Genomic DNA, 23,570 nt, shown 5'->3' with positions numbered 1-23,570 from the left:
CGTCCAGACCCCAAGCGTCCGCCGCCGCCGCCGCCGCCGCCGCTGCTTCCGGAGCCCTAGTAAGAGGCTTCTTCCGGATTACTCTGGCGGGGCAAACCCGCGTAGGGCCAGCTCATCTCCCCCTGTCGGCCTGGAGGATCTTGCGCAAGAGCCAGAAAAGCCAGAGCGAGACCAGTACCTCTGCGCCTGCGTCAGTCTGGAGGCCCCTCCCCCGCCAAACTCCCACCCCCACTCGTCGTTGCTTTCAACGTGGGCGCTTTTCGGCGCATGCTCAGAGCGCCGGGAGGGCTCACCTGCCCCTCCAGAGATCTCCTAATCCTGGCTGAGCGGGAACCCCAAGCTGTGCCCTTCTCTGCTCCCCACGCCCCTTGATGTCGCTTTGGAACCGTGCACCCCCTTGGAGTGCACAGCAGGAGGCCCCTGAATAGAGAGAATAGAGCTAAGGGGAACGGGCAGCTGCGGCTGGCAGCCGTGGGGGAGCTGAGGAAGGTCTCGTGGCCAGAGGCAGGTCTGTGATAAGCCCCCTGCCGAGGCTGCCTACACCGACTGCTGCGAGACCCCTGGCTGGGGTGCCACTGGCTTGTTAGCCGGGAGGGACAGTTGGGTGACGGATGGTGAAAGAGGTGGTTGTATACAGCAGTGAGAAGGAGCTCGGAGGGTTATGTAAATCTTTTTATATATTATCATTTAGAGACAGTGGCTCACTCTGTCACCCAGGCTGGAGTGCAGTGGTGCCATCACAGCTCACAGCAGCCTCCAACTCCTGGGTTCCAGAGATCCACTTCAGCTTCCCAAGTAGGTAGGACTGCAGGCACGTGCCATCACACCTAGCTATTTTTCTTTTTTTAAGAGTTGGGGGTCTTGCTATGTTGCCCAGGCTGGTCTTGAACTCCTGGCTTCCAGCAATTCTCTCGTCTCAGCCTCCCAAAGTGCTAAGATTATAGGCATTGAGCCACTACACTTGGTGGCTAAGTCTATCTTACCTTTTTGCTTTGGCTGTTTTGCAGACTACAGTTTAGCATAAAGGCCCTCCTTGAGACGGAGTCTTACTCTGTCGCCCAAGCTGGAGTGCAGTGGTGTGATATCAGCTCTGTTGTCCAGGCTGGAGTGCAGTGTCGAGAGCATAGCTCACTACAGCCTCAAGCTCCTGGGCTCAATCCCAGCACTGTGGGAGGCTGAGGCAGGCAGATCACGAGGTCAAGTCCTCCTGCCTCAGCCTCCCCAGTAGCTAAAACCACAGGCAGACACCACAGCACCCAGTTATTTATTTTACTTTTTGTAGAGATTGGGGGGTCCAACTTTGTTGCCCATGCTGGTCTTGAACCCCTGGCCTCAAGTGATCCTCTCACCTTGGCCTCCCAAAGTGCTGGGATTACAGGCATGAGCTCCACCTCGGCCACACACGCCATGCTGATTTGTTACATGTTGGCTGTAGATGCTTTTGTGCTACGTGGCAGAGTGGTTGTGACTAAGAGCTGCATGCCTGGTCCTTTACAGAAAACGTTTGCTGATCGTAATCTCAGGGATTGTGGCTGTGTTGACTTTGCTGCTTTTTGTTTGATTACAGCCCAGACGTTGAAGTTACTTATTAACTTGTAGTTTCTATCCCATAGAAAAGAAAACTTCATTAACTAGTTTCGTATCTAACATCACAATCTTTGTCTAGATTTCTTCTCTTAAAATGCATACTGGCCAGGCACAGTGGCTCATATCTGTAGTCCTAGCACTTTGAGAGGCTGAGGAGGGAGGATTGCTTGAGCCCAGGAGTTTGACACTAGCCTGGGCAATAGAGCGAGATCTTGTCTCTGCTAAAAATTTTAAAAATCAGCTGGACATAGTAGTGTGTACCTGTAGTTCTATTTACTTAGAAGGCTGAGGCAATAGGAACGCTTGAGCCCAGGAGGTCGAGGCTACAGTGAGCTGTGATTGCACTACTGCACTCCAGTCTGGATGGCAGAATGAGACCCTGTCTCAAAAAAAAAAAAAAAAAAAACTTACAAATACATGAAATACATGTACCCAGATTCTCAGAATAATACATGAATCAGAGTTCCCAAACACTCCTTTTCTGAATTGATGCGTAATAGATCTTTCATGCGTGTTCCTTCTACATATGAGTCATTATTATTTTTCTTTTTACGTATTTAAAATTATACTTTGACAAGGCTTTGTCTGGAGGTGGTTGCTGCAAATCTGTTCAGATTTCCAAAGAGGTTGAGAGAAGCAGGTACTAGGTGAGCTGGGTTCCCTCAGGGCTTCCCAGGGTGCCTGCTGTTGAACACCAGCGCCTGTGCTGCAGATATCCGCCTGGGGGTCCAATCAGATCATCAAGACTTCTGGGACTGGGCAAGGTGGCTCATGCCTGTAATCCCAGCACTTTGAGAGGATGAGGTGGGCAGATCACTTGAGGTCAGGAGTTCAAAACCAGCCTGACCAACACGGTGAAACCCTGTCTCTCTCTACTAAAAATTAAAAAATGAGTCAGGCATGGTGGTAGGCGCCTGTAATTCCAGCTACTCGGGAGGCTGAGGTGGGAGAATCACTTGAACTCAGAAGGTGGAGGTTGCAGTGAGTCGAGATTATGTCACTATCCTCCAGCCTGGGTGACAGAGGAGGACTTTGTCTGAAAAAAAAAAAAAAAAAGCCAGTTTCGATGGCTTATGCCTGTAATCTCAGCGTTTTGGGAGGCTAAGCCAGAAGGATCATCTGAGGTCAGAAGTTCGAGACTAGCCTGCTTAACATGGTGAAACTCCATGAAACCCCATCGCTACTAAAAAGACAAAATAGGCCAGGTGCAGTGGCTCACACTTGTAATCCCAGCACTTTGGGAGGCCATGCGGGTGGATCACGAGGTCAGGAGTTTGAGAGCAGTCTGGCCAAGATGATGAAACCCCATCTCTACTAAAAATTCAAAAAATTAGCCGGCCGTGGTGGCAGGCACCTGTAATCCCAGCTACTGGGGAGGCTGAGGCAGGAGAATCGCTTGAACCCGGAAGGCAGAGGTTACAGTGAGTAGAGATTGCACCACTGCACTCTAGCCTGGGCGACAGAGCAAGACTCCGTCTCAAGAAAAAGAGCAAAACATCTGGGAACCGGCCCAGGCCCAAGTTGAATGCCAGGCCTTGAAGTCTCTGCGGGGTGGTGGTATAGACTTGCAGGGCAGATGGAAGGTATAATCTCCCCTGTTCCTCTGGCTTTTCCAGGTGGCCTCCAGAAACAATGTGGCATCCTGGGTTATGGGCAGCTCTGCTCAGGGCCTGAGAGGAGAACCGGGGCACAGTGCCCGGCATGCAGTCATGTTAACTTCCCCTCCAGCTGCAGTGGTCGGGCTCTGGGGAGGAGAGGTGGACACTGCAGGAGGGTGGCTGTGTGTGTGCACTCAACATCCAGGGTTCCACATGCAGCCAGTCCACGCCTCTGTTTCCCTTTCACTCCCTGCATCAAGGCTCAGGAGACCTGCCGGGCGCATTGGCTCACGCCTATAATCCCAGCATTTTGGGAGGCTGAGGCAGGCAGATCATGAGGTCAAGAAATGAAGACCATCCTGGCCAACATGGTGAAAATCTGTCTCTACTAAAAATACAAAAATTAGCTGGGCTTGGTGGCACACATTTGTAGTCCCAGCTACTTGGGAGGCTGAGGCAGGAGAATCGCTTGAACCCGGGAGGTGGAGGTTGCAGTGAGCCGAGATCATGCCACTGCACTCCAGCCTGGCAACAGAGTGAGACTCCATCTCAAAAAAAAAAAAAAGGCTTAGGAGACCCTGGGTCCATACTTTCTGGACAGTAGGGCCTTGAAGCCCAAGAAGATCCAACAGGCATGAGGATTTTTGTGAACCCCTAAGGAAGTACCCAGAGGACCAGGTGCTGGTGGTTTGGGGTGGGGATGGGGGCTGCGTTAGGCTCAGCAGCCCCTGGACCCAGGCCTTGGGCAAGGAAGGGAGGGGAGGGACCCAGTCCTGTAAAAACGTTTAGAAGGCAAGTAGGACGGCATAGCACAAGAAGGTATGAACCTCTAAGGGGTTGGGCTGGGGGCTGCTTATGGGGGATATGGTATCCACCAAGGCCACCGCCAGGAGAAAAGGTTGATACGGCCCCAGAAGCCATCAGGAAGAGGGAGAGGCGGCCCCTTGCATCTTCATTTCCCCTTTGCCTTTTTTTTTTTTTTTTCTTAGACAGGGTCTCTCTCTGTCGCCCAGGCTGGAGTGCAATAGCTTAATCTTGGCTCACGGCAACCTCCGCCTCCTGGGTTCAAGTGATTCTCCTGCCTCAGCCTCCCAAATAGCTGGGATTACAGGCACCTGCCACCATGCCCAGGCCATTTTCTTCAGACAAAGTTGTTTGTTGTAAAACTATCTCCAAGGCAGACCCTGCCTTCTGCAGCCCTACTGCACAATGCAAATTTCCCGGTGGCACTCACCTGTACTCTTCCTGCCTCGGGCAACCTGTGAACCAGTCTCCCCCTCCTCTGTGAAATGGGCTTGAATAGGTTAGAAGCTGAGAAGTGGTGCACCGCAACCTCCGCTTCCTGGGTTCAAGCCATTCTCCTGCCTCAGCCTCCTGAGTAGCTGGGATTACAGTCACCTGCCAACGTGCCCGGCTACTTTTTGTATTTTCAGACGGAGTTTCACCATGTTGGCTGGGCTGGTCTTGAACTCCTGACCTCAGGTAATCCACCCATCTTGGCCTCTCAAAGTGCTGGGATTACAGGCATGAACCACCTCGCCCAGCTCAATTTGCCTTTCAATACAGTCCCTGGAAGAGCCAAGATATACAGCCTGCCCCACTGGCCCTGCCCCAGAGCCTAGCTGGGCAGCTAGGTCAGGGGTCATGTCTGAGCCCTGAGACTTTGGGGGCTGTCCTAGGCCAAGGACAAAGAAGGGAAGGCTGGGTTTGCTTGGATGAGCTTCGAGAATGTGCTCGTGGCTGGGCGAGGTGATCCTGTAATCCCAGCACTTTGGGAGGCTGAAGTGGGAGGATGGCTTGAGCCCAGGAGTTCAAGACCAACCTGGACAACATGGTGAGACGCTGTCTCTACCAAAAGTACAAAGTAATTAGCTGGGCATGATGGTGCACACCTGTAGTCCCAGCTACGCAGAAGGCTGAGGCAGGAGGATCAGTTGAGCCCAGGAGTTGGAGGCTGCAGTGAGCTATGATCACTCCACCCTACTCCAGCCTGGGTGACACAGTGAGACTCTCTCAAAAAAAAAAAAAAAAAGAATAAAAGATGTTCTGAAAGACTCTGCCCCTCCTCTGTCTTGTTTTTTCGTTTTGTCTTTTTCTTTCTTTTGAGATGGAGTCTCACTCTGCTGCCCAGGCTGGAGTGCAGTGGCGTGATCTCAGCTCACTGCATCCTCTGCCTCCCAGGTTCAATCTGACTCTCCTGAGTAGTGGGGATTACAGGTGTGCACCCTTGCGCCTGACTAATTTCTGTGTTTTTAGTAGAGACTGGTTTTCACCATGTTGGCCTTGATTTGCAGGCTGGTCTCGAATTCCTGAACTCAGGTGATTTGCCTGACTCAGCCTCCCAAAGTGCTGAGATTACAGTGTCCTCAGTCTTGTTAATTACACTGGAGGTTTGCTGTGTACAGTGAGATCAGGATGAGGGTGGTGAGGTGGTGATCAGAGGGACCCACGCTTCTGCTCAGGGGATTGGCAGAAGCCAGCAGGGCTTGGGGTTTCCCTGTTTGGGGCTCTCCAAGTTGCGAGTGCAAAGAAGCATGAGATGCGTGTGAAAATGCAACCCTGGCTCCCCCTGGCTCGAGGGTGGCAGTGGCTGAGTCTCTGGTAGGACTGGGACGCATGTACTTTTTAAGCTTTTTTATTCTTGAAAAGTTCAAAGATACACAAAGCTAGACAGACTATGCAGGATAAGGAGCCCTCACATACTCCGAATATCTCTTCCGTAATGATCGGCTCGTGGCTAGTCTCGTCTCATCTCTAAACTCCACTCCTGACCTCTACCTCTGGGTTATTTTGCAACAAATCCCAAATGTCCATATCATTTATCCTAAATATTCCATAAATATTCCACTATGTAGCTCTGAAAGATAAGGACTTTTTTGTTGAGACGCAATTTCGCTCGTCACCCAGGCTGGAGTGCAATGGTGCAATCTCCACTCACTGCAACCTTCGCCTCCTGGGTTCAAACGATTCTCCCACCTTAGCCTCTGGAGTGGCTGGGATTACAAGCTCCCACCACCAAACCCAGCTAATTTTTGTATTTTCAGTAGAGACGGGGTTTTGACATGTTGGCCAGGCTGGTCTCGAACTCCCAAGCTCAGGTGATCCACCCACCTTGGCCTCACAAAGTGCTGGGATTACAGGTGTGAGCGACCAAGCCCAGCAAGGACTCTTACAACACAACTGCAATACCTTTTGTTTTTCTGTATTTTTTGTAGAGACGGGGGTTTCACCGTGTTGCCCAGGCTGGTCTCGAACTCCTGAGCTCAAGTGATTCTCCCAGCTAAGCCTCCCAAGTAGCTGGGATTATAGGCATGTTCCACTGTGCCCAGCCAAGTACAATGTATTATCACACCTTTACAAAATTAGTAATTCCAATCATCCTATAGTGTTCAAATTTCCAAGTCTCATAAAACGGTAATTTCTTTTTTCTTCTTTTTTTTTTTTTTGAGACGGAGTTTCGCTCTTGTTACCCAGGCTGGAGTGCAATGGCGCGATCTCGGCTCACTGAAACCTCTGCCTCCTGGGTTCAGGCTGTTCTCCTGCCTCAGCCTCCTGAGCAGCTGGGACTACAGGCGTGCGCCACCATGCCCAGCTAATTTTTTGTATTTTTAGTAGAGATAGGGTTTCACCATGTTGACCAGGATGGTCTCAATCTCTTGACCTCATGATCCACCCGCCTCGGCCTCCCAAAGTGCTGGGATTACAGGCTTGAGCCACCGCGCCCAGCAACGGTAATTTCTTAACATCTTATTTTGTTGCAATTGGTTGCTGTAAGTCACCTAAGTATCTTGTTTCTCTTTTAGACTTTTTATTGTAAAATAGATATAAAATTTGCCATTTTAACAATTTTTTTTTTTTTTTTTTTAAAGACAGGGTTTCACCTTGTTAGGCTGGTCTTGAACTCCTGACCTCAGGTGATCCGCCCGATTTAGCCTCCAAAGTGCTTGGATTACAGGCGTGAGTCACCACGCCCAGCTCCATTTTAACAATTTTTAAGTGTTTAACTCAGTGGTGTTAATTACGTTCACAATGTGTAATCATCAGCTCTATTTAGTTCAAAAATCTCAAGTCTCCTTTATTTTCCCCTTCTTTTTTTTTTTTTAATTTTAGGGACTAGGTTTTGCTATGTTGCCCAGGCTGGCCTTAAACTTCTGGGCTTAAGGTGATCCTTCCGCCTTAGGCCTCTGGAGTAGCTGGGACTACAGGTGTATGCTGTCACACCCAGCTTCAAATCTCTTTTAATCTATAAAGTTCTGGCTAGGTTCGGTGGTTCATGCCTGTAATCCCAGCACTTTGGGAGGCCGAGGCAGGCGGATCACCAGAGGTCAGGAGTTGGAAACCAGCCTGGCCAACGTGGAGAAACCCTGTCTCTACTAAAAATACAAGAATTAACTGGGTGTGGTGGTGGGTATCTGTAATCCCAGCTACTCCAGAGGCTGAGGCAGGAGAATCGCTTGAACCTGGGAGGCGGAGGTTGCGGTGAGCCGAGATTGCACCACTGCACTCCAGCCTGGGCGACAGAGTGAGACTTTGTCTCAACAACAACAAAATCGATAAAGTTCCCCTTCCTCTGAAAATTGAACGTTATTTTAACAAACCCATTTGAGCTCTGAGGTGGATGCCTATTCCAAGCCCACTCCTCCCTCTAGGGGTCGCAGTTCGTGATCTGGTCTTCCCTTTCCTTCCTGGTAGCTTAAAAGAATAGAGACAACAGGATAAAGGTGAGGAATGAATGGATGGATGCAGGCAGATGTGAGAGCAGCGCCCACCTGCAGGGCTGGAACCACTTGGGGGTGCCCTGTGTCCATGAGTTGCTGTTGTGAGGAGCCTGGAGCCAGTGGGCACAGGGAGGAAGGAGGCTTTAGTGGGGACAGCGGGGGGAGGAAGGAGGTTGGCTGAGCCAGGTCTGGGCACCTCAGGGACTTCTCTGTCCTCATGAGGCACAAAGGCCCTGCCCACCCTGCCCTGGTGTGGCCTGCAGTAGGTCAGCCCCAAGAGCGGGCACACGTGTGGCTTTGGGACCACGGGGCAGGGAAAAGAGGGACAGGGCCCTGCTCCTGTCACCTGCTGCTTCCCCCATGCCAGGACCAAGTCAGCAGTGTGAGCCAGTGGCCAGGCATCACTGCTCCGCAGGCAGTGGGGGGGCTCCTCTTGGGCTGGGGGCAGGGCTTGGTGGGCAGCCCTATGGGTGGGGGAGTTGGTGGGGGACCACAGGGACTGACCAAAGGCAGCCAGATCCCAGGACACCAGGGGATCTAAGCTTCCAAGAGTCAAGCTTTGCTAACGGTCGGACCAGCCCGGGGCCTCTATGCTTAAGGCATCGGAGAAGCCCTGTGGCCAGGAAGGGGCTGGGGCCAGGGTGGTGGACCTTTGGGATCTGGGGTCAAAGGGGGAAGGAGGTGACCGCGTGGCAAGGCAGGGGCTGAAAGCCTTTTGGGGAAGGGGGGTCCAGGCCTTCTCCCCACTCTGATCCAGGTCACTGTGGACGCAGCTGGGAGCTGAGCCTGGCAGCCCGTGTGACACAATGGTGGGGGGATGGGAGCCCCCACATGGCCAACACTGCCAGCCACACCCTAGAGGGCATAGGGTAAGGACTGTGTGAAGAGAAAAGGGGTCTCTGAGCCCCGCCTCTCTGTACTGTCCTATTGGGGGCTGCTGAGGAGACAGCTGGATGGACATGCTGGGCTCTGTGGTCTGTGGGGCATGGAAGAGGGAGCCCAGGGGCATGGTGGGGACAGCGACTCGGAAGGGAAAGGAGCCCCCGACCCCAGATGAGTGGGGAGAAGGAAGAGGGGAGAACAGGGATGCCCAGAGCCCATGCTATCAGCCCCATCCTCGGCACACGCACCGGCAGTCTCTGGGGTCCCCCCAGGCCCACCTTCTCCCGAGATCCCCATCACAAGAGCCCAGAGCCTGGGCAGGAACAGCAGGTTTACTGTTGGCAACAGCACAGCCCTGTGCCACCCACGGGGAGCTGGTGGGGTGGCAGACCGGCCTCCTGTTCCCTCCCATTCTCTAGGTCCCTGGATCCCAGACCCCTGGCTGTGGCCCGTCCTAGTGGTGGTTCTGGCTGGGTCTGTCCTAGGCAGGAGAAGAGGGTCCTTGGAGAGGCAGCGATGGCTGCAGCGGCCGTAGGGAGCCGGGACACTTCAGGCCAGGCCTGCTCAGCTTGGCACTTCTGGGGATCCCCTTATCCCTGACTCTCCCCCTCCCCCACCTGGAAGAGACCTGGGCCCTGCACCCCAGTGAGGAGGACCAGGGTGAGGGGTGCAGAGCATCCTCGAGGGGCTTTGAGCGCTTGGCCGGGGACTCGGCAAGGGGAGCGCAGGGCGGGCCTCACGTCTGCAGCTCCAGGAGGCAGTTGGGCTCTGAGGTCGGGGAGCTGGCCGGGCTGGAGCTGTGGGCCTCCCGGAGGTCCTGAAGCACCCGGAGCAGCCGGGCCAGTGAGTCCTCGGGGGCTGCGGACAGAGGCGGCCGTGAGGGCCCTGGGAGTGGGTCCAGAGACCCCACCCATACATCCCTGGACGGGGCTGGGACCAGGTGCGCAGGACCTACCTTCGCCAGGGCTTGCAGGCACAGTGCCGGCCTCTGCACCCCCGCTCAGCTCCTGGTGCTTCTCCCTGTGGAGGCCGCCAGAGTGAGGACCGTCAGCCTCCACCCGCCCTGCCAGGCTTCTGGTGCCCTTGTGGGAAGGCTGGGTGGCCCAGCGTGGGCCTCCTGGGCTAGAGGTGGCTCTGGGAGTGATGGCAGGGCTGACTCTTTCAGTCTATGAAGAGGAAACACGGGCCCAGCCTCGGCCCCTGGGCGCCTGCCACCTTCTCCCTTCCAGTATCTCCTCCTCCCCACCCCACTGGGTTGACCAGAAGGCCCTTTGGATTTTTTTTTTTTTTTTTTTTGAGATGGAGTCTTGCTCTGTGGCCCAGGCTGGAGCGCAGTGGCGTGATCTTGGCTCGCTGAAACTTCCATTTCCTGGGTTCAAGCAATTCTCCTGCCTCAGCCTCCCAAGTAGATGGGATTACAGGTGCCCTCCACTAAGCCCAGTTAATTTTTGTATTTTTAGTAGAGAAGGGGTTTTGCCATGTTGGCCAGGCTGGTTTCAAACTCCTGACCTCAAGCGATCCGCCTGCCTCTGCCTCTCAAAGTGCTGGGATGACAGGCATGAGCCACTGTACCCTGCCTTTGTGGGTTTTGAGGGCAGAGATAAACCCTGGAAGAGTCAATGAGGAAGGGGGAGGGCCACGCCCTTCCTCCTTGCAGGGTGTAGGGGTGTGAGAGATGGAAGAGCTCCTGGTCCAGCTGGCACTGGGTCACCCTGAAGTATCCCGGCACCGCTGCATCTCTGGAGACCCTGAGTGACGGGGCCTCAGCATCCTGTTTTTAAAGCTGGTCATTAAAAGCATCCTGTTTTTGCTAAGCGTGTGCCAGGGCTGAGAACCACTGGATGAGTGAGATGGCCAAGGAACTCAGGGAGTGACCAAGGACACAGCCTGTGCTCCAAGGGCCCAGTGGGACGGCTGGGCAGGTCGTGAGGCGGGTTCAGCCCACGGCATCACGCAGGCACGGCCCGGACCCCTGGGGCCTCTGTCCTAACCTGAGCTGGCCTCATGCTGCAGAGAGGCAGGTATTCCTGGTGCCCTCCCCAGACGTGGCCAGTTAGAATAGAGGTGATCAGCCACCACGGAGCAGCCCCAAGCCTGAATCCCAGCTCTAGCCCCCAGCCTGGCACATTCCCTGGGCTACACAGGCTCTCCTGGGTGGGACTCACCACAGCATGGCCTCCACGCTCAGCAGGTGCCGGTAGATGAGCTGGGCCTCAAGGTCATGGTCAAGAGGGTCATTCCACTCCTGCAGGGTCACCCGTGACCGGGTCTTATCGCAGCCCCGACCTGGGGGCACAGAGAGGGCAAAGTTACCAGCAGACACTTGACTACCATGTCCAACTTCCTGCCTGCAGAGATGGGGAAACGGAGTTTTGGAGGGGAGAGAGGCACTCGGGGGTCCGTGGTGAGGGCTACGCTGGGAGCACAGCCTGGTCAGTCTGATCCAGGCCCCGCCTTGGTTCCCCACCCTTTTGGGGCAGCAGGTCATCTTGAGGTCAGCCCCTGCACCATGGAATGCATGACTGCAGAGCATGGATGTCATCAGGATGTGACTCGGGGAGCCAGGCAGCTTTCTAGAAGGCTGCCTGCCTGGAAGGGAACAGGCTGAAATGTTAACATCATGGTGAGGTGGGCTGTAGCAGGTTCATGCCTTAGAATGAGCTGCTCCTGCGGCCCGCTGGCTTTAAAGTCATCTGTCTTCAAGCCTCAGCTTCTCCTCCATACAGTGGAATACCAGGCCCTGTCTCCTGGGCCACGGTGGGCCCCACTTCGCCAATAATGAGGGTATCACTATGATGGTTACAGCCAGAGGCTGCAGGTCATATCAGCCAGCCAGCAACGCCCTTGGAAGGAGACACCAAGAGGCCAGGTGCAGTGGCTCACACCTGGAATCCCAGCTCTTTGGGAGGCTGAGGCAGGAAGACAGCTTGAGGCCAGGAGTTCAAGGCCATCCTGGGCAACATAGTGAGACTCTGTCTCTACAAAAAGAGGTGTGTGGCATGTGCCTGTAGTCCCAACTGTGCAGAAGGCTGAGGCAGGAGGATCACCTGAGCCCAGGAGGTCAAGGCTGCAGTGAGCTATGTTGTGCCACTGCACTCCAGCCTGGCTGAGAGAGTGAGACCCATCTCTGTGCACTGCCTGACCGTAAATCCAGGGCCGGGCTACAGTGGGTGGGTCAGTTTTCCGTGGCCTCTGCCACACTGGGCTCTGGGGACCGAGGTTTGGCCTGGCCTGAAAGGCCAGGAGACTCCAAGTGCTCAGTCTACTCTGGAAAGAAGGTGAGGATAACGAGAAGAAGGTCTCAAAAGTTGTAGAACTGTGCTATTCTACAGGGTGGCCACTAGCCACATGAAAACATTTGAGTTGATTAAAATTAAAACAACATTTTTAACAATGTAAAACTCAGGCCAGGTGTGGTAGCTCACTCCTACAGCCCCAGCACTTTGAGAGGCCGAGGAAGAAGGATTGCCTGAGCCTGGGAATTCAAGACCAGCCTGGACAACACAGCAAGACCTTATCTCCAAAAAAAAAAAATTTTAAATGAGCCAGGGGTGGGCCTGTAGTCCCAGCCTACTCAGAGGCTGAGGCAGGAGGATTGCCTAAGCCCAAGAGTTGGAGGCTGCAGTGAGCTATGATCGAGCCACTGCACTCCAGCCTGGGCAACAGAGCAAGACCCTGTTTTTTAAAAATTAAACGAAAAACCCCCTCAGCCCCTCAAGCCACATTTCAAGTGCTCAAGAGCCACAGGTGCTGGAAGTGAGAGAACTGCAGTTTTGAGGCCTTCTAGAAGCTCCTCTCTGCCATCCCTCTAGTGCCCAAGGCTCAGGGTCCCCTCCCACCCACAGTTCCGGATTCAGGTCGCCAGCATGGCGGTGTGCGAACCCAGGGGCTCACTTTGGCTCTCTTTAGCAGGGGGTTCCTCAACTGTGTAAGGGCCATGTGAAGCTATTTGAGTTAATTAAAATTCAAACCCTAGGGTTCCCTGTCAAATGGGATTGGGAAGCGCTGGGTTAAACCACGTTACAAGTGGGATTCTAGGCTGGGCATGGTGGCACACGCCTGGAATCCCAGCACTTTGGGAGACCTAGGCAGGTGGATGTTTTGAGGCCAAGAGTTCAAGACCAGCCTAGGCAATGTGGTGAAACTCTGTCTTTACTTAAAATACAAGAAAAAATATTTGGCCGTGATGGCACGTGCCTATAATCCCAGCTACTCAGGAGGCGGAGGCAGGAGAATCGCTTGAACCTGGGAGGTGGAGGTTGCAATGAGCTGAGATTGTGCCACTGCACTCCAGCCTGGGTGACAGAGTGAGACTTGTCTCAAAAAAAAAAAAAAAAATCTGGCCAAGTTTGGTGACTCATGCCTGTAATCCCAGCACTTTGGGAGGCCGAGGTGGGCAGATCACAAGGTCAGGAGTTTGAGACCAGTCTGGCCAACATGGTGAAACCTCGTCTCTACTAAAAATACAAAAATTAGCTGGGTGCAGTGGCATGTGCCTGTAGTCCCAGCTACTTGGGAGGCTGAGGCAGGAGAATCACTTGAATCGGGAGGTGGAGGTTACAGTGAGCTGAGACTGAGCCACTGTACTCCAGTCTGGGCGACAGAGCGAGACTCCGTATCAAAAACGAAAACAAAAAACAAGAGCAGCTTGACTAACATAGTGAAACCCCATCTCCACTAAAAATACAAAAAAATTAGGCATGGTGGTGAGTGCCTGTAATTTCAGCTACTGGGGAGGTTGAGGCAGGAGAATTGCTTGACCCTGGGAGGTGGAGGGTGCAGTGAGCTGAGATTGAGCCATTGCACTCCAGCCTTGGCAACAGAGCGAGAGTCTGTCTTTAAAAAAAAAAAAAAAAAAGCAGCAGCAGAAGAAAAAAGAAATGGGATTCTTAAGTTTGAGAGTCTTTCAAAAAAAATAAGTAAATAAGAAAACAGAAATGGGATTCTAATACGTTTTCAGGCCTCCTTAGAGCCTTCAGCGAATTCACTCATATGCATCACACACATCACGTGGCATTTCCCAAACCACCCCCTTTCTACCCAGAGAGCCTGGAGGGGCCAGCGTTCCTTGGGTTAGGTCCCTGCAGGTGCACAGCAGGCTCAGGGCCCCGTTGTTCAACCAGAGGCCTGATCCCACAGTGGACGGATGCAGATCCCACGGCTCAGGCCTCCTCTCCCACCTGTCTTCTCTCTTTGGTGGCAGCAGCTCCACTTGTCCCCACGGAAGACGCCAGGGTGGTAGGAGCCCAGCAGGCCGGTGTTGTTGATGCTCACCTTCCGCAGTGCAGACAGCCACTGGTTCAGCTCGTTCACACACTGAGGGGACGTGGAGGGGGAGGCCTAGTCAGAGGTCACCTCCTCCAGGAAGCCCTCCTAACCTGCAGCTCCTATACCACACCCGACGCCATGTTCCCCACCACCCCAACACAGCAGCTTTGAGTGAATTAGGAGAGGCTGCCCTTCCTCCAGGGGAATGTAGCCCACACCTGGGCACATGGCCTGGAAAGCAGGTGAAGTGGATCATTCCTATAATCTTAAGCACTTTGGGAGGCCGAGGCAGGAGGATCGCTTGAGCCCAGGAATTCAAGACCAGTCTGGGCAACACAGTAAGACCCCATCCTCTCCTCTCCCACCTGTCTTGTCTTTTTGATGGCAGCAGCTCCACTTGTCCCCGGTGTGGGCTGGATTTCAGCTGCTGCTGGCCCCTTGGCCATGCTCCTAGGTATTCCAGAACCCGCCAACTATATTTGGTGGCCCTGATATCATTACTTTTCCCTGTGGCTCTGGACCCTGACACAAAATGGAAGCCCTAGAGGGAAGGGCAGGGAGGAACAGGTCTGTGACTTCCTCCCCACCAGCCCAGGACAGTCAGAAGAAACCACCCCCCTCCAGCTGCAGGCTTCCTACTCATTCCATGCATTCCTGCCCTAGAGACGCACCTGAGTCACCCTCCTACAAGGTCCCTGCTCGAATGCCACCCATCAGAGGTCCTCCCTGACCACGTTATTATTTTTTTTGAGACGGAGTCTCTCTGTCACCCAGACTAGAGTGCAGTGGCACGATCTCAGCTGATTGCAACCTCCGTCTCCCAGGTTCAAGTGATTGTCCTGCCTTAGCCTCCTGACTAGCTGGGGCTACAGGCACCTCCAACACACCTGGCTAATTTTTTGTATTTTTAGTAGAGCCAGGATGGTCTCAATCTCCTGACCTCATGATCCACCTGGCTTGGCCTCCCAAAGTGCTGGGATTACAGGCGTGAGCCACTGCTCCTGGCCTCTCACTACCCTTTATAGGGCAGACCACTCCCTGCTACCCTCCACTCTGTTCCCTTCCTTGCTCCCTTAGTCCCTTCTGGTTCCCTTCAAGTCACTATCACTATTTGACTTTTTTTTTTTTAAAGAGACAGGGTCTCACTTTGTCACCCAGGCTGGAGTGCAGTGGTGTGATCATAGCTCACTGCAGCCTCCAACTCGCTGCAACCTCCAACTCCTGAGCTCAGGCAATCCCCCTGCCTCAGCCTCCTAAGTAGCTGGGATCACAGGGGCATGCCATCATGCCTGGCTAATTTTTTATTTTCTGTAGAAACGGGGTCTTGTTACATTGGCCAGGCTGGTCTCAAACTCCTGGCCTCCAGCGATCCTCCCACCTCGGCCTCCCAAAGTGCTAGGACTATAGGCATGAGCCACCGTGCCTGGCCCGACATTTGAAACATGTATTTATTGGCCCATCTTCTCCCCATATCAGCTCCACGAAGGCGGGACTCTGTCTTGTCTGCCACTGCATCCCCTCACCTAAAATCATGCCTGGAACCTAGGAGGTGCTCAGTAAGCGTTTTTTAAATAAATGAATGAATGAATTAATGAAGGAATAGATGGGAAAGTTATTTGAGAACATGCACCCAGAGCCGCACAGGGCATAATGTTTGATTATTAGGTGTTGATCCAGGTGCCAGCACAGACTTTCTTTTTTAGAGACAGGGTCTTGCTCTGTTGCTCTGGCTAGAGCTCTGGGATTACCGGCATGAACCAGCATGTCTGGTCCCCATCTCAGATATCTGGAAATAGTTTCCAACAATCGGGTGCAATGTGCAAATTTCAGATCACAGGGATGCACCTGTCCGTGTACTGGCCCACACACAGACCTACACATGGATGCCCAGGGAAAGACATGGGCCATGGCCTCCGGGGGGCTCAGACCCCCAGACAACACACACACCTGGCCCTCACACCTCCCAAATCAGACATACCCTGCTGTGCCTGATGTACCTGGTAGGGGGCAAGAGGCTCAGCTCCCTTCTCATACAGTCCACTCCGGCCACTGTCACGGTACCCAGGCCACTCCCACAGTGCCCAGGCCACTCCCACAGTGCTGAGGCCACTCCCACAGTGCCCAGGCCACTCCCACAGCACCCGAGCCATTCCCATAGCACCCAGGTCACTCCCACAGAGCCCAGGCCACCACTCCTATAGTGCCCAGGGCATTCCCACAGCACCCAGACCACTCCCAGAGCACCCAGGTGACTCCCACAGGGCTCATGCCACTCCCACAGCACCCAGGCCACCCCCACAGTACCCATGCCACTCCCATAGCACCTAGGCCACTCCCACAGCACCCAGACCGCTCCCATAGCACCCAGGTCGCTCCCACAGAGCCCAGGCCACTCCTACAGCACCCAGGCCTCTCCCACAGGACTCATGCCACTCCCACAGCAACCAGGCCACTCCCATAGCACCTAGACCACTCCCACAGCACCCAGGCCACTCCCACAGAGCCCAGGCCACTCCTACAGCGCCCAGGCCACTCCCGCAGGGCTCATGCCACTCCCACAGCAACTAGGCCACTCCCACAGGGCTCATGCCACTCCCACAGCACCCGGGCCACTCCCACAAGCCTCATGCCACTCCCACAGCACCCAGGCCACACCCACAGGGCTCATGCCACTCCCACAGCACTCAGGCCACTCCCATAGTGCCTAGGCCTCACCCACAGCACCCGCTCCTCTCCCCGCACCTTGCACTGCAGGTAGGCAGTCTGGGGCCTGCCGGCGTCGTCTGTGTAGATGACCTGCATGACGTGCGAGCTGCCGAAGCTCTTTTCCTCCACCTTTTCTGCTGCACGGACGTTGGCTAGCTTGATGAGGGCGCTTTTCTGAGGCAGGGAGGGAGGAGGAGGTCAGGCACCCAGCCAGGGCCATTCCATTTCCCAACTCTGGGCCTCAGTCTCCCCTTCTGCAGCACCAGGAGTAAGTGTGAGAGACCCAGAGTGACCTCAGCCAGGGCAGAGCACAGACTGACGGCGACCAAGTACCCAGCAACTGGGAGGGGAGGACCTGGCCTCTCAGGGGGGTGCTCCCAGCAGGCCTGGGAGGTGTGAGCTTTGTGGTAGTGTCTAAACAGCCAGCATTCCCGGGGCTACAAAGTCATGCCAGCCGCGGCCAACACTGTGTGACTTTGCATTTAGTAATTTTCCAACTTGCTTTTGTAGTCCCAGGCTCTAAAAGTCCCATATCCCATCCCGTCCCCTCCTTTCTTACCTTCCTCCTGCCATGATCAAATCTGATGGGAAGCTCAGAATCTAAGATACATATGTCCTGAAAAGGCCCCCAACCCGCTAATGCTGAATCTACACTCCCAGCCTCCATTACCCCCTCCTTTTCTTTTTTCTTTTTAAAGAGACGGGGTCTCGATATGTTGCCCAGGCTGGAGTGCAGTGGCTATTCACAGGCGCGATCCCACTACTGATCAGCACGGGAGTTTTGACCTGCTCCGTGTCCGACCTGGGCCGGTTCACCCCTCCTTAGGCAACCTGGTGGTCCCCCGCTCCTGGGAGGTCACCATATTGGTGCCGAACTTAATGTGGACACCTGATCGGCATAGCGCACTACAGCCCAGAGCTCCTGGGCTCAAGCGATCCTCCCACCTCAGCCTCCTGAGTAGCTGGGACTACAGGCACATACCACCGCACCCGGCTTCTTCTTCTTTTTTTTTTTTTTTTTTTTTTTTTTTTTTTTTTGAGACGGAGTTTCGCTCTTGTTACCCAGGCTGGAGTGCAATGGCGCGATCTCGGCTCACCGCAACCTCCGCCTTCTGGGTTCAGGCAATTCTCCTGCCTCAGCCTCCTGAGTAGCTGGGATTACAGGCACGCGCCACCATGCCCAGCTAATTTTTTTGTATTTTTTTTTTAGTAGAGACGGGGTTTCACCATGTTGACCAGGATGGTCTCGATCTCTTGACCTCGTGATCCACCCGCCTCGGCCTCCCAAAGTGCTGGGATTACAGGCGTGAGCCACCGCGCCCGGCCCTTCTTTTTTTTTTTTTAAGAGAGACAGGGTCTCACTCTTGTCACCCAGGCTGCAGGGCAGTGGTGCAATCATAGCTCACCGCAGCTTCAAATTTATGGGCTCAAGCAGTCTTCCTGCCTCAGCCTCCTGAGTAGCTGAGACTGCAGGTGCATGCCACTATGCTCAGCAAATTTGTTAAATGTTTTTTGTAGCAATGGGGTCTCTCTATGCTGCCCAGGCTGGTCTCAAACCTGAGTGCTTTCTGCTGTTGCGGAGTCCTCAGAAACAACGTGGTCTTCCCTGCTTGGGGCAGAGGCCAAACAAGAGGAAGCCCTGCTCAGGGTAGAAATCACAACAGCGGCCCCAACTGTCTCAGAATGACAGGCTATCTGACTGGCTATCAAAGGTTGACAACAGACAAAAATGGGGACCAGCATTAAATGATGCCTATGTAGCCAAATCTTTCAACCCTGGCGGATGTAGAATAATCACCTGAGTGCTTTGGGAGGCTGGGGTGGGAGGACTGCTTGAGGCCAGGAGTTTGAGACCAGCGTGGGCAGTATAACAAGACTCTTTCACAAAGAAAAATAGCCTGGCTTGGTGGCACGTGCCTGTAGTCCCAGATACTTGGAAGGCTGAGGCAGGAAGATTGCTTGAGCCCAGGAGTTCAAGGCTGCAGTCAGCTATGATCATACCACTGCACTGAGCCTGGGTGACAGAGCAAGACCCTGTCTCAAAATAATAATAATTATCATCCAAGGGGTCTTTGGTAGGAAGGGGTGGACCCCTCATCTGGTGGGAGCCCTGAGCTGGCTCTTTTGAGAACAGAATGGGTGATGAGCTCCTTCACCTACCCCAGCCCACTCTTGCCTGCTTAGGGCTAGGCTGGGTATTCCTGGCAGACTATCCCCATGACTATCCTGCATGACTGGGGGCAGGTGTACATCAAGGGGTCACCAGGTCCATGGATAAAGTATGATCTTTGAGATCCCTTCCCATACCAAGATTCCATGCTTCTATATTCCTGCCTCTTCCAGGAAGCCTCCCCTGGTTGCCCTAGCCTCCTCCTTACCTAGTAGCCCAGGGGATGTACTATCTTTAATAATACCATTTGCCTAAACAGTACTACCTGCCAGGACCTGGGTCTTCAGGACTCTTAGGGAGATCATCTCATCTAACCCTCAAAAACCTAGTAAGGTCGGATCATCTTCCTCTTTTTTTTTTTTTGAGACAGAGTTTTGCTCTGTTGCCCAGGCTGGAATGCAGTGGCGTGATCTCGGCTCACTGTAACTTCTGCCTCCCAGGTTCAAGTGATTCCTGTACCTCAGCCTCCCGAGTAGGTGGGACTATAGGCACCCATCACCACGCCTGGTTAATTTTTGCATTTTTAGTAGAGTCGGGGTTTCACCATGTTGGCCAGGCTGGTCTTGAACTCCTGACCTCGAGTGATCCATCCACCTTAGCTTCCTAAAGTACTGGGATTACAGGCGTGAGCCACTAGTGCCTGGCCCTCCTAGGTTCTGACAAGCAGTACAGATGCCACACACCTGGCTTTCTTCTCTGACCCTCGGGGACCTCAGATGGGCTCCAAGGAAGGGGACAGGTGACTCCAGGGTGCCATAACTTCTCAGAGCCCCACTTGCTGGCCTCCCTCCTTACCCACCTTGGAGCTGGGCGTCTTGGCAAAGCTGAGGGCCTCGGTGGTGAGTGAGAAGTAGAGCTTCTTGAAGGAGGAGGACATGAGGGGGCCCTTTCCCTTGGTCCTGTGGATGAAGAGCGGGCCCTCCTTCACAGGTGGCGCCTGCAAACTCAGCGTCCGCTGCAAGTCCAGCTCTGCCAGGCCAGGGAGGGAGGGGAATTGAGAGTCCAGTGAATGAGAGTGGAACCAGGGGGCGGAGCAAATGTGAACAGCAGGCAGTGGGCGGGGCCATGGGGCTCAAGGGCAGAGCAAAAATCAACAGCTGGTGGTGAGCTGGGTGACAGGTGGACAGAGGTAGGCGGGGCCATGGGCTTCGGGGTTGACTTGTGCTGTTGATACACGTCAACAGCAGGTGGTGGGTGGGGCTATGGAGCTCAAGGGTGGAGCAAATGTCAACAGGCACAGATGATGGTAGGTGAGGCCATGGGTCTAGGGGCGGGGCAAATGTCAACACCAGGCAGTGGGCGGGGCCACACGAAGGACAAACAGTGGTGGGTGGGTCTATGGCCCAGGAGCCTGGCAAATGTTAACAGTAGGCGGTGGATGGGGTCACGAGAGCAGCCACAAACAGCGGTCGGTGGGGCCGTGGGGCTCAAGGGCGGAGCAAACGTCAGCAGTAGGCTGTGGGCGGGTCTGTACAGGGAGGCGCTCACCGTCCTTTTCCTCGATGTCCACGAGCTTGGTGATGAAGTCCTTCAGCTGTGCCACGCCCTGGCGCACAGTGGGCTGCAGTGGCTCCATCCAAGCCTCCTTGGCCCTGGAAGCTGGCGTGTCCATGTTGCCCACATTCTGAACTGCCTGGAGGTGACAGCAGGAAGGGCCAGGCTCTGCTGGGTCAGGGGCCTAGCCACTGCACCCCTCCCACCCCCCAAGTCTTTGCTACTCAGCTGTAGAGATGAGGCAGAGGCGACAGAGGCCATGCCCACGGGGCCCCCCTCTCCAGCTCCACAAGGGATCAGGGAGGAGTGGATCATAGAGTTTGATGCCTTATGATAACTGAGACCACTTGGGCCTTCTTCTGCAGGTTTAATAGACGCTGCTACACTCACTGGGTACCCCACCCCGGTGCCGGGCAGACAGGTGCAGCCTGGGAGTAAGTAGACCCAGGATGGAAGGTCCCCCGATTCACCACCGACAGGCTGGGCGGCCTTGGCAACCTCCGACCCCTCGAAGGCCTGTCCCCTTATCCATGAGACGGGGCTCGGACAAGGTGGCCACAGGAAGGCTTTGCAAATTGTGAAGCGCAATGCCCACGGGGGCGTGCCAGTGGCCTCGCCGGAGCCGGTAGGGAACACACAGCAGTCCGGGCCAGGGCCCCGGTGAGACACCCAGCTGCGCATCCCGCCCGTGGCCGCAAGGCCCGCACCTTGGCCAGCAGGAGCAGGGTGCGGCTGGTGCGGGCGTCCGCGTGGCGCTCCCGTAGGTGGAAGAGCTTGGGCGACATGATGGCGGGAGAGAAGAAGCGCAGGCACAGGAAGCTGGTGACGGCGATGAACGGCACATTCTGGGGGGCGTGCGGGAGAGCGCGGGCTGGGGTCCTCCAGGCCTGGGCGCCGGGCAGCACCCCCCGCCCTTAGGCTGCGTCCCTGACCCTCCCCGGGATACCGCCTCCCCGCCCTTCCCCAGCGCTCCGTGGTTCCATACCGCTTTTCGCCCCCCGCCCCAGCCGAGTCCAGCCCGGCCCAGCCCAGCCCGGCGGGTGGAGGGCGCACCTCGTGCTGGGCGCCGGGGAAGCGCTCCCGCACCCGCCGGAAGAGCTGGCGGAAGGTGGCGCGCACCACGGCTGGGCACGCGCGAACCGAGCGGCAGAGCGCGCTCAGCAGCGCCCCCATATGGGCGCGCAGCGTCTGCGCGCTCTGCTCCAGCACTTCGGCCTCAGTCTGCGGGCGGTGCAGCCCGGAGCACCTGCGTGGGACGGGGCGGGGCGGCAGAGGGGGTCGCGGTCAGTGCCAGGGCCACAACAGGGACAGTGGCTCTCGCAGCAGCCGGGACACGGACACAGGGGGCAATATACCGGTGGGCAGAGCCACAAACTCACGTGCAGAGAGGGCCTGATCCCACCCTGCCACCACTGCGCCCCCCCAATTACTCCCGGCCTCACCCTACATCCTTAACTTCCACTTTGCTGGGGTCCAGCTCCACGTACTTCTTCTCCTCAAACACCTTGTTGATGATAGGGCCCAGGACGCCGTGCAGGTACCGCATCCCGGCCACCTGGGGACCACCACGGGTCACATTGGTCCCATCTCTCCCCATCCCACTCGAGCTGCCCACTCTCTCCAGAGCAGCCGCCTCTGCACCATCTGCCTGCTGTATCCACCCAGGAGGAGGCCAGGTACACATGCAGGGAAAACTGCTTATCCATGAAGGAGTAAGTAAATTAATGAATGGAATTCTTAGCCCTTGCAATCCCAGCACTTTGGGAGGCCAAGGCAGGAGGATCACTTGAGACCAGGAGTTTGGGACTAGCCTGGGCAACACAGTGAGACTGTCTCTAATTTAAATTTTAAACACACACACACACACACACACACACACACACACACACACACTTTTTTGGGGGAGAGATGGAGTCTAGCTCTGTGGCCCAGGCTGGAGTGCAGTGGCGTGAGCTCACTGCAACCTCTGCCTCCTGGTTCAAGCGATTCTCCTGCCCCAGCCTCCCCAGTAGCTGGGATTACAAGAGCCCGACATTACACCAGGCTAATTTTTGTATTTTTAGTACAGACGGGGTTTCACCAGGTTGGCCAGGCTGGTCTCAAACTCCTGACCTCAAGTGATCCACCCGACTCAGCCTCCCAAAGTGCTGAGATTACAGGTGTGAGCCACTGCGCCCGGCCACATTCTTTTCAATCTCTCTCTCTCTTTTTTTTTTTTAGAGACAGGGTTTCGCTATGTTGCCCAGGCTGGAGTGCAGTGGCTATTCACAGGCTTGATCCCACTACTGATCAGCACGGGAGTTTTGACCTGCTCCGTTTCTGACCTGGGCTGGTTCACCCCTCCTTAGGCAACCTGGTAGGCCCCCGCTCCCGGGAGGTCACCATATTGATGCCGAACTTAGTGCGGACACCCAATCGGCATAGCGCACTACAGCCCAGAACTCCTGGGCTCAAGCAATCCTCCAGCCTCAGCCTCCAGAGTAGTTGGGACTACAGGCGCACACCACTGTTCTCGGCTGGGCCACATTCTTAACCTTCAAGGGCTCTGAAAACAGAGATAGAACACTGGAGTGGAAGCTGCAGCCCTTCCGTCGGTCTCTCTGAACCTCACTGTTGTCATCTGTAAGATGAGGACAATATCACAGGCAACCTCACCTTCAGAAAGGACTCCATGGACTTTGAGGCCAGGGAGTTGCTCCGGAACAGGGTGTTGGCCTCACCTACAAACAGAGGTCCCAGTGGGTAGGGGGCTGGGACAAAGCTTTCGGGGTAGGGGGAGGACAGAGGACCTTGGGGCTGGGGGACCTAAGCTGGCCCCTCAATAAAGGGCCTCCTCGCCACCTCCCAGCCCACTGTCCCACCTCTGCCCTCGGCTCTGTCCCTTGCCTCCCTCCTGTCTCCCATCTGCCTCCTACACGAGGATGCCCTCCCCACCACCACCTCCCAGTCCACTGGGCCCAGCTCCCTCCCAGGCCTCACTGGTGCGACTCAGCTCCAGCTGGAAGAGCAGGTCCAGGAAGTCCTTGGCCAGCCCCTGCCCCAGGAAGAGCTTGAGCAGGGTGGTGGCCACGTCTTGGCGACACTCGGTGCTGGTTGTCTCCTCGATGAGTGGGATCAGCTGCCCCGGGCCCTGCAGGGAGAGGCACA

At 55.2% G+C, this 23,570-nt stretch overlaps 1 protein-coding gene across 2 annotated transcripts in view; it reads right to left on the bottom strand.

Annotated features, from left to right (window-relative positions):
- Positions 1-5,804: 5,804 nt before the first annotated feature.
- The window catches only part of RASA4B (RAS p21 protein activator 4B), a 39,045-nt gene continuing 21,279 nt past the window's right edge, over positions 5,805-23,570 (bottom strand). The window contains exons 10-21 of one of the 2 annotated variants that reach the window (XM_064375695.1): positions 23,403-23,553; positions 23,079-23,143; positions 21,866-21,978; positions 21,477-21,669; positions 21,131-21,268; positions 20,418-20,562; positions 19,729-19,898; positions 16,796-16,933; positions 13,966-14,101; positions 10,951-11,071; positions 9,741-9,805; positions 5,805-9,643 (exon numbers count right to left, since the gene is read on the bottom strand). In XM_064375695.1, coding sequence (XP_064231765.1) covers positions 9,522-9,643; positions 9,741-9,805; positions 10,951-11,071; positions 13,966-14,101; positions 16,796-16,933; positions 19,729-19,898; positions 20,418-20,562; positions 21,131-21,268; positions 21,477-21,669; positions 21,866-21,978; positions 23,079-23,143; positions 23,403-23,553 — 1,557 coding nt within the window. In that variant the 3' untranslated portion in view covers positions 5,805-9,521. Of the gene's footprint in view, positions 9,644-9,740; positions 9,816-10,950; positions 11,072-13,965; positions 14,102-16,795; positions 16,934-19,728; positions 19,899-20,417; positions 20,563-21,130; positions 21,269-21,476; positions 21,670-21,865; positions 21,979-23,078; positions 23,144-23,402; positions 23,554-23,570 lie in introns of both variants that reach the window. The other variant, XM_064375694.1, reaches the window with a different exon arrangement.

This window comes from Aotus nancymaae, unplaced genomic scaffold (assembly GCF_030222135.1).
Source record: "Aotus nancymaae isolate 86718 unplaced genomic scaffold, 86718_ANA_hifiasm-v0.15.2.pri h1tg000012l, whole genome shotgun sequence".
In the NCBI taxonomy this organism is placed as follows: Eukaryota; Metazoa; Chordata; class Mammalia; order Primates; family Aotidae; genus Aotus; species Aotus nancymaae.
This window is presented reverse-complemented; position numbering and strand designations above follow the sequence as displayed.